The sequence below is a fragment of the Carassius auratus genome, chromosome 4 (assembly GCF_003368295.1).
Source record: "Carassius auratus strain Wakin chromosome 4, ASM336829v1, whole genome shotgun sequence".
In the NCBI taxonomy this organism is placed as follows: Eukaryota; Metazoa; Chordata; class Actinopteri; order Cypriniformes; family Cyprinidae; genus Carassius; species Carassius auratus.
In genome coordinates, this window is record NC_039246.1 from 2,776,304 (window position 1) to 2,786,503 (window position 10,200).

At 44.6% G+C, this 10,200-nt stretch overlaps 2 protein-coding genes across 4 annotated transcripts in view; one reads left to right on the forward strand and one right to left on the reverse strand.

The window, feature by feature from the left end:
* Positions 1-10,200, reverse strand: part of LOC113066531 (gastrula zinc finger protein XlCGF57.1-like) — a 1,043,158-nt gene that overhangs the window by 914,365 nt on the left and 118,593 nt on the right. The gene's annotated exons all lie outside the window — the stretch shown is intronic.
* On the forward strand, positions 561-9,920 carry LOC113066255 (protein kinase C and casein kinase substrate in neurons protein 2). Of its 3 annotated transcripts, none has more exons than XM_026238095.1 (11): positions 561-716; positions 2,586-2,640; positions 2,724-2,880; positions 5,097-5,332; positions 5,875-6,027; positions 6,766-6,941; positions 7,020-7,140; positions 7,992-8,125; positions 8,709-8,864; positions 8,973-9,157; positions 9,259-9,920. In XM_026238095.1, the coding sequence occupies exons 2-11, from the start codon at positions 2,587-2,589 to the stop codon at positions 9,369-9,371; spliced, it is 1,485 nt and encodes a 494-aa protein (XP_026093880.1). In that variant the 5' UTR covers positions 561-716; position 2,586; the 3' UTR covers positions 9,372-9,920. The 3 variants fall into 3 exon arrangements, with proteins under 3 accessions (XP_026093880.1, XP_026093889.1, XP_026093897.1); XM_026238104.1 differs by having other exon boundaries at positions 8,712-8,864; XM_026238112.1 differs by lacking the exons at positions 561-716; positions 2,586-2,640; positions 2,724-2,880 and adding an exon at positions 2,989-3,056.

The following is a 10,200-nucleotide window of genomic DNA, read 5'->3' on the forward strand; positions in this document are numbered from 1 at the left end:
CAGTGTATTAGTTTGCTTTATTTGAGGTGTTCCTCATATGTTTACCTTGTGTACACACTGTGTCTTTTTCTTTTCTGCTTATGACTCATTTATTGTCTCCCTTACTTTGGTGTTATTATCTCGATCTGGGCTGAAGTATATCGCTAGTGTAAGATACAGTACAAACGTCAGGTCAGGTTTATTTAATATGAATATAATATTAATCCGATTTTAAAGTCGCATGTATCAGATTTAGAGTGACGTCAATTTCAGAGAATACGTTGCTGTTGTTTTTATTTAAATAGTCTTGGTTTTACATCAAGAAAAACCTTTAAGGTCCCCTGGATATATTTTATTTCTAATTGTTTTATATTCGTAATGTGTGTGAAAAAGGAAGCTACACTGAAACCTATTTATTTCCAGGAAATAAAACTTATTGTCGAATGTGATCGGTAAATATGAATTATTGAGTAATCATTGTAATGATGGTTTTATTAGTGTGAAGTTGTGTTATTTTATGGCCACTGTGTCGCGTCACACTGCTGTAATTAGTGTTTTATGAGTGTTTTGTGAGTGTTTCCAGAGGTGTTTCGCGTGAGCTGCGCGCGCGCCCGCCGCGGGGACGTGACGTCAGAGAGGTGCGCCTCCGCCGCTTTGACTCAGTCAGTCGTTGAATACCGATGAAAAACGGAGAAAGTCAAGCTCTCGTCGACAGAACCGGACTGAAACGCTCTCAGGTGAGAATAAATCCCGCGCTCGCGGTGACTGGAGGACTGGGGACACTCTGCCCACTTCTGGCGCAGTCTGAGGAAACTTTTCTGAACGCGACTGTCGCTGATCGCGGCTCTCGCGAGCGATCTGTCGCGGTAACGGACAAGCTCTGTCTGTCAGTACACACTCATCAATCACGAGACGCTTTATGTATTTAATATGAGCGTTTAAAGAGGCTTCCGTCTTTCTCGCGACGCTATGAGCCGTTGAGCGCGCGCGTCACTCCCCGGATCGCGCTGATTTCTGCGCTCGCTCCGGTTCACACACACACACGACGCGTTCGCAGTGCGAGAGATCTGTGTGTTCATAGCTCACCACTCCTATGTAGCAGTATGTGTGTTTCTAGTGTGTTCTGTTGTGTGTGTGAGTGTGTGAGAGGAAGCGAGCGGCAGGGCGGGGCGGGTTCTCTCCCGCAGCTTCTCTTGAGGTCTCGCGGTTCGGGTTTACTCAGCGGTCGGTTAGTTGTGTTTGACTCTGTTAGTTTGGTTAGTCTCCTTCGAGTTCCTCCAGAAGGGAGAAACTGCTTCCTCTGAGGTCGCTGTGGCGTCATAACGCGGCAGGGTGACGTCACGAGGTGAGCCGCCTGCTCCGGTGACGTCACAGGTGTGTGCGTGCGCGGATGCAGCCTCACAAATGTCCCTAACAACAGGTTTTATCGTCACTGTCATTGATTAAAATGCCTCTCAAAGCTTTAGTGTGTGTGTGTGTGTGTGTGTGTGTGTGTGTTCTGTAGTGTATCAGTGTGTGTGTGTGTGTGTTCTGTAGTGTGTCAGTGTGTTGTTGTTGTTGTTGTTGGATGATAAAGCATGTGTGACTCTGTTGTTGTGCTCTGTTCAGTGAAACACAATGAAGCTGCAGCTGTGATTGACCAGCAGTTTCACTCACTCACACACACACACTCGGGAGGATAAGCTCTGTGTGCAGTGAGTTCTCACACACACACACACTGTTGATGGAGGAGCTCTGTGTCAGTCAGCAGAGTTAGCTGAACGTAAGTGTGTCTTCAGCAGCTCCATCAGTCAGAGTTAAACACAGAAACATCACACAGATCTGATTGTGTCACGCCGCTGGAGTTATTCACTCATGGAAACTCTCTCTCTGTGTGTGTGTGTGTACTGTAGTGTAGTGTGTGCGTGTGCTAAAGCGGCTTACAGCGGCTCAGGAACGCCGCGGGAAGAATGGCAGGAATTGGCTTCACTTCCCTGGAAACAGTGAGATGTTTCGAGCTCTCGTGTTGAGCTGAACTGAAACTCTGGAGGTTTCTCTTCATGTTTCACTGAGCTGAACTCTCTCACACACACACGTTTAGTGATGTGTGATTCACTGATGAATCTAGTGACTAGCATCAGTGGGTTTAGTCCTTTCACACTGAGATCGCAGTATTTCTGGAGATGAACCACACGTGGCTTTTAAAGTGAAGATGCCAACAGAAGAGAGAGTTTGGCGTGATGGTATCTTAAAGATGTCTGTAGGTTTCCTCATTTCCGATGTGTCAGCGTTGGCACACAATGCAGGAAGTATTGCTGAAGTCCAGAGATTTGACCAATAGAGCGGCTGAAGCTGGTTTAACCCCTGCTGTGCTGACATGACCTCTACACAACTCATATTTGAGCTTTCTACTTCAGTGATGTGTGTGAGACCAGGACAATACGATCAAACCCAGTCTTCTTTTGGCTCCTGGTGGGTTTGACCTGAAACGACCCAGTGTTGTGTGACACGCCCCTGTACTTTCTAATATTTGTGTCTGTTTTTGATGAAATGCCTGCACTGTTGAATGTTTGTGAATGGAATGAGAAACAGTGTAATGTTGTGATCATTGGTCTGTTGTGTTTCAGCATGTCAGACCTGACGGACTCTCTGGTGGACGTGTCCAGCGACAGCTTCTGGGAGGTGTGTAGCGCTCGTCTGTGTGTGTGTGTGTGTGTGTGTGTCTCTGCTAGCGTGTGTGACGCTGGTGTCTGTTCCTCCGTCAGGTGGGGAACTACAAGCGGGCGGTGAAGCGTGTGGACGATGGGAACCGGCTGTGTAACGACCTGATGAACTGTCTGCACGAGCGCGCACGCATCGAGAAGAGCTACGCCACACAGCTCACCGAGTGGGCCAAGCGCTGGAGACAGCTGGTGGAGAGAGGTGCTCACACACACACACACACACACACAGCTCACCGAGTGGGCCAAGCGCTGGAGACAGCTGGTGGAGAGAGGTGCACACACACACACACACACACACACACACACACACACACACACACACACACACACAGCTCACCGAGTGGGCCAAGCGCTGGAGACAGCTGGTGGAGAGAGGTGCACACACACACACACACACTGATCTCACACACACTGATCACACACACACACACACACACTCACTCTGATCTCACACACAATGATCACACACACACAAACACACACACACACACACACACACACACACTGATCTCACACACACACACTCTGAACTCACACACACACACACACACACACACTGATCTCACACACACACACACACACACACACCGCTGCGTCTCTATCTTTAGGCCGTGACCTCACTTCCTCTAAACAGTGGCCGGAAGCGTGCAGTGTGGAAGTGAAAGCCAAGCTGTGCTTCTGGAGAGGGAACAGGGATCACACTTACATGACTCTTACTGTAACACCAGATCTGTGTGTTAAAAAGCTGTGTGACGCTCAGACAACACACTTTACCAGTCACGACACGCTCCACTAACCCAGCTCAAGCACCGTCACTCGTGTCTCACTTGTTCTTTCTAATAAACATGAGCTGGATGTGAAGAAGACCAGCAGTCTGAACCCTGTTTCAGATATCTGTGGAGACTCACAGATGGAGCAGGTTCACCGATGCTCATTGTTCAGAGGTGGCTCTTTGAGCTCTTAGCTGCAGAGGTCCAGGACAGATCTTTGGCTCTTGTGTCAGTGTTGTGTAATGTTTCCTGATAATGAGCTGTTATCTTGGGTTCCTAACATTCCTGTATCAGCATGGCTCTTTACTTCTTCATGCTGTGTTGATCCCTGATCGCACACACAGTTGTGTTCTGGTGTTTTAATGTGGCCATGGTAGCAGAGAGTCAACACAGAGGTGTTTCCGTTATGACTGGCTTTCTTTTTTTAATATGTTGTGGCTTAAATGGCACTTTTCTGCTCCTACATCAAGCTACTTCAGCCTCTCTGACAAAGCATCACAGACAAACCTTTTAGTCATGTATCGTGAATATATTTGAAGTCAGTATCACATGACTACTTATCACACACAGTTGATCAGTAATGAAAGCGAAATGCTTCATATCTCCCAGCTGTGCACGTCAGATAATACACACACAATGTTGAGCGCTGGGGTGTCCAGTCCTGTTTCCTGTGTGTTTGATTTCCACCCCGCTCCAGAACACCAGCCTGGAAGTTTCTAGCAATCCTGAAGACTTTGAATTAGGTGTGTTTGATCATTTCTAATCACAGATGTCACCATTACATCATCAAATTTAAAGCGGCAATCAATCGTTCAGAGTCCAGTTGTGTTATTCTGTGTGCTGCAGATGCGTGTTATTATTTCTTTTAGGTTTTCTTTAGGGTTTCCTTAATTTTAGTGTTTTAGTAAAGCATTATAATACCAGGCATATATTTTCCTTTTTGTTTATTAAAAGAAAAAAACAAATGAAAGTATATTTGACAGTTGAGGCTTAGTATTATAGAAAAGCAATGAAAGTTTGAGTGTATTCAGCTTTTTTTTATATATGGCATCCAATTCAAACAATGGTATAAACATCATTCATTGTAAGTTGTGATAATCATAATTAAGTGTCAATTTCAAGGGAATAATTGACACAATTTTCATCATAATAGTGACTATTACTATTACTAATACTAACTCATTAATACTAACTCTGTAGGACAGTAGCCCTCCAGGATCAGGTTTGGACACCCTTGATTTAGAGTGTATGCCTCCATAGGTTAGTAGTAGTTTATTATGAGACCTTCATGTTTGTCAAACACTTAGTAATGTTTTCAGATGACCTCTCCCTTTTGCTTAGTCTGAGTCTTGCAGACGTGAGGTTAGGTCACCCACAGCTGGTCCATCAGGAGTGTTGACAGCAGCGTATGATCCTACAAGACCGCACACAATGAGAATATCAGAGGGCCCAGGACCGAACCCTGTGGAACCCCTGGGAAATAATGCTGTTTTTTAGAAGTGCTTGTGACCCAGCGATGTTCTTGAGTCACAAATCAGCTTATCAGGAGCAAACAGCACAACATGTGGATGAAGCAGCACAAAGGCAGCAGTATCAGTGGCTCTGATGGTCTTAATGAAGGTCTTGTCTGTGTGGTCTCCTCTAGGGCCTCAGTACGGGACGGTGGAGCGAGCGTGGTTCGCTCTGATGACGGAGGCAGAGAAGGTGAGCGACCTGCACATGGAGGTGAAGACTGCACTGACCGGAGAGGACCTGGAGAAAATCAAGAACTGGCAGAAGGACGCTTACCACAAACAGATGATTGGTGGCTTCAAGGAGACCAAAGAAGCAGAAGATGGCTTTCGCAAGGCACAGAAACCCTGGGCCAAGAAACTCAAGGAGGTAGGAGCACAACAGCTCCACACAGTCTGCAAACACAGGCTTAACACTGTCAGGAAGCTTCAGGGCATGTGATGCAGTGTGTTCAACTTATCTGTACAATAAATATGGGTGTGTTCAGCTTATAGTTCATCACCCACAACGCATTCGCTCAGTTTGCTGGATTCCGCTCATTTCATCAATGTAGAACTGTTTGAGACAGATCTGTTAGTTAATAAATAGTCTTTTTGTTATGATAAATATTACCTATTATAACTCATTAATATTTACTATCCCCAGCACCAAACCAGCAGGACCATAATCATTCAAAAATGAGTGGTTTTGTCTCTCGTTTCTTAAAAGTTGAAGGAGTTTCTTCAGAACAAAGATGTGCATGGCCAGGCTTTTGAGGGCCTGAGTGTAAATGTGTGTTTTATTTGTTCTGTCAAGTGTGTGAGAATTGTTTTGCCTAGAAACATCTGCAAGCGGTCCATCCATGCGTGGCCTCTGAGCTGGTGTTCTCTGATGCATTATGGGTCCGTTACTGTAGTATGTTTGTCTTACAGGTGGATGCGATGAAGAAGGCCTACCACAACGCCTGTAAGGAGGAGAAAACGGCCTCCAGCCGAGAGAGCTCAAGCAAGCTGGAGAATAACAACCCAGAAGCCCAGAAGAAGCTGCAGGAGAAAGTGGAGAAGTGCCAGCAGGAAGTTCAGAAGGTCAGTGGTTTCTGCAAGCAACCACAAACCGCCCGAGCTGATGTGCCTTTAAGACTTCTGCATGCTTCCCTTGAGCTGAGATGTTTGGAAATGTGCTCTCTCTGTAGTGTTTTCAGTGGAGAGGAGCTTATGACAGAGTGAAAGATACTGAATGTTTACATAGAGCCTCAAGCTCTTATTTAAACATCGCTAGAGGCGTCCTGTGTTTCATCAGGCAACCTTGTAATATCTCATGTTTGGAGTGGAAGGTTTGGTCCAAGTGAGCCTCCAGAGCTCATATCTGCTTGAATAGACCATGAGAAATATGCAAATATCTTATCATATTTCAAATGAACCGAAAGAACTCAATATTTTCAATTAGCAGAAAAATCTAACTCTTATAAAAGTTGTTTGGCTTAAATAGTGTTAAAAAGGCATATATATTCAATAATGCTTTTCAAATGAACTATAAAATCTGCCTTAAAACTCATAGCATTAAAAAATGTGCTATGTGTAATTAGAAACAAATTCTGAAATTAATGGTCATAAATGTTTAAGGCGTAAATAGCCTCATAAATGTTGTTTTTATGCCAAAATAAATAGTGTAAAAATGCATTTGACATGCATACAATGTTAATCAGTAGTTGTCAATTTAACAAGAAAAGAAGTCTCTTTATTCACCCTTGAAACAGCTTTAAAAAGTCATTTATCTCAGGTGCGTGGGATCAGTCTGTGACGGCGTGTGTGTGTGTGCTGCAGACGAAGGAGCGCTACAGGAAGTCTCTGGAGGAGCTGGATAAGGTGACCCCTCAGTACATGGAGAACATGGAGCAGGTGTTCGAGCAGTGGCAGCAGTTTGAGGACAACAGACTGTGCTTCTTCAAAGAGCTGCTGCTGGGCGTCAAGCAGCACCTCGACCTCTCCTCCAATCACAAGTGAGCACATAGAGAAGCACAGGAGCGGCGCATGCAAAGCGCTGGGATGATGGTCTGATAGCTGTGTTTGTCCTTCAGGTACTCCAGCGTCTATCACACACTGGAGGACACCATCCAGGCAGCAGACGCACAGGAAGACCTCAAGTGGTTCCGCTCCAACCACGGGCCCGGCATGACCATGAACTGGCCTCAGTTTGAGGTACACACGTGACTCTGTCCTGCGGATCACACAACACACAGAGAACACCAACAGAGCCAACACTCAGTGTCATATGATGCCTTTTGTGAGGAACAGACTGACATTTGAGACGCTATTCATTCATTCTGCACACGTGAGAGATACTGGAGGGAGAGATTTCAGCTCACATACTGGGAAAGATGTCAAATAGTCATGAAACACTGTATGTTGTCTGTCTTATACAAAAAACTACATTCAAATTGAGAAGGTGATCTCATGATAATGAATGAGATAAAAATCCAAAATCATGAGATATGAAGTCATAATTATAACAAGGCCAAATGTAATTTCATTCAGTTGAAATCATGAGATATTGCCATAATCATAAATCACAAAGCCATAATTATGAGATAAATACTCAAAAGAGCAAGATAAAGTCAAGATCATGAGTTGCTAGTTGTAATTGTAAAAGGTTAAAATCATACAAAGTCATGAGGAAAAAGCTGAATGTAGAAATTGAAATCATGATAGTGCCATAATTGAGATATAAAGTCAGAATCGTGAAATATTAGTTATAATTATAAAAGACTGAAATCATGAGATACTGAGTGATAATTATGAAGAATCTAATGGTAATAGTTGAAATCATTAGGTACTAAAGTTAAAAAAAGAGTCAAAATGAGGAAACAGTCATAATTATGAGATCCTGAGTCTGTGGTGGAGGGGAAGGTGTTGAGAGCGGCAAGTCCTTCATTTGAGTCTGTTCCTTACACAAGCAAGGGATAGATTCACATCTGACTTCATTTAATACAGCTTGTGTTTCTGGAGTTTGATCTCCATCCACTGTGTGTGTGTGTGTGTGTGTGGTGCAGGAGTGGTCCATGGAGCTGAACCGAATGCTCAGTCGACGAGAGACCAAGAGGAAGCCCACTGACGGAGTGACTCTGACGGGGATCAGTCAAAGCACAGAGCAGACCCCTAAGACCACCAGCTCCAGCAGCAGCAGGTGAGCAGAAACACCCTCACCGTCTACACCCTGTGTGTGACCTCTGTTTCCTGTCCCTGAGCCACCTAGGATTGATTAGATAAAACATGAGTTCCTGAGCTACTCTAATAGTTATGAGGGACAAAGCTATAATTGTGAGATACTAATTCAGAATTATGAGATAAAGAGTCCAAATCCTGAGCTAATGTCATAATTTGGAGCGAATGTTGTAATTATGAGATACTAAATCATAAAAAGCTGAAATCCTGAAGTGCTGAGACTCAAAACTCAATTAACTCAACCAATTCAGTTTATGAGAGACCAAATTATAATAATGCCATGAAAAAGTAAATGTCTTGAGTCATATTTTTTACTCCTCTCACGCTTGACTTGTGATTTCTCTCATCATTTCATCTTTTCATCTTGTAGGTTTGACTCATAATAAAGAATAATTCTCATATTAATGACAGACAGTGATTGTGATGGAGTATCTCCTCATATATCAGTCCGCTCAGGTGCTCAGGAACCAGCATCATGTGACCAGCGCTGGCTCTGCTGACGTGTGTGTGTGTGTGTGTGTGATGTAACACTGTCTCTGTGTTGTTAGCGTGGCTGTGGCCACTAGCTCAGAAGCAGCATGCTTGAACCCGTTTGATGAGGATGAGGATGATGGCGTGGAGCAGGAGGAAGAGCCGGCGGTGGTGGAGCGGCCCAAGAGCAGCCCGGTGGCTGTCAAACGAGTGGAAGTGACCGCACAAACGTTGGTGACCTCACAGCCTCTGTCTGTCTGCTTGTGTGTGTGTGTGTGTGTCTGCCTGACTGATGCGTGTGCTCGGGTCTGAAGTGTGTGCTGCTTCTCTCCTCTCAGCACTGCTCCTGTGGAGAAGAGCACAGCCGACGGCTCCGATGAGGAGGCAGGGAACCCCTTCGGCTCTGCTAACGCTAACGGCAATCCGTTCGAGGACGAGCCGTCTTCAGAGGAGGTGTGTGTGCCGGTGCGAGCCTTGTACGACTACGACGGTCAGGAGCAGGACGAGCTCAGCTTCAAAGCAGGTATAACACACTACAGACGTGTGTCACTTTGAGAGCTAGCGTCCGGCTCCAGGACACGGTCAGCAGCACACGTGACTGAGATGATTGTGTTGTGATGTCAGGAGATCAGCTGATGAAGATGGGCGAGGAGGACGAGCAGGGCTGGTGTAAAGGACGTCTGAGCGACGGCACCGTGGGTCTCTATCCTGCCAACTACGTGGAGGACCTGGAGTGACCCCATCTCTTATAGTGCGCTCGGGGTCAGCTGTATTTTACTGATTTTACCAATGCTGTTTGCTTTTAGGAACACGATGATGCGGATGACACGATTTTATGGCTCTGAGCCGGCTCCACCTGACCTCTGACCTCTGCGGCCGGCTGTGTTTTTAGGATGAGTCTGGGTCAGGTCAGCTGGATCTGGACGTGCACTGGATGACATGCTGTGTGTGTGTGTGTGTGTGTATGTGTGGCTTCACAGCGAGAATGTTAAAGCACATGAATGTTGATGTGTGTAAATACGAGTAGACGCCGAGTCTTGTTTCTCTCAGGTGTCTCTGCCTTAATACAGTTACAGATGCAGATCAGATCAGTTCAGTGCGTGGTGCCATGTTTCTCACAGCTGTTCAGCGCTGAAATGAACCGAATGATTTGAATATTGCTGTTCACGTCAGGTGACGCCTTCGGTTCCAGACGTCACATGACTAAACTCAGTTACACACTTTATCGGAGTTTATTCACTTTTGTATATTGTCAAGCTGGCAATAAATGAATTGGTTACATTTCTTGAATTATTCTTTTTCTGTTTAAAATATATAGAAATATACACAAACACATACAGACAGCAGTTTCTTTTAATTTCTTCATGTTTGACAACAGTCAATATTAAATATACATATAATTGATATACAACAAATAAATAAAAATGATTCATGCATTGTACCTTGCTGCTGTTTTGATTTATTTTTATTATATATAAATATCAAAACATTTGATTTTACCCATAAAAAAAAACTTTGTGATCACCTTTTCCATTGCTTGAATTATTTTCTGTTTTAAATATATTT

What these genes read in the sequence shown, in the direction of transcription:
- LOC113066255 (XM_026238095.1), top strand. Translation starts at nt 2,587, where the DNA reads ATGTCAGACCTGACGGACTCTCTGGTGGACGTGTCCAGCGACAGCTTC. An exon ending in GAGACAGCTGGTGGAGAGAG is followed by an intron (nt 2,881 to 5,096) that starts GTGCTCACACAC and finishes GGTCTCCTCTAG; the next exon opens with GGCCTCAGTACGGGACGGTG. An exon ending in GGGCCAAGAAACTCAAGGAG is followed by an intron (nt 5,333 to 5,874) that starts GTAGGAGCACAA and finishes TTTGTCTTACAG; the next exon opens with GTGGATGCGATGAAGAAGGC.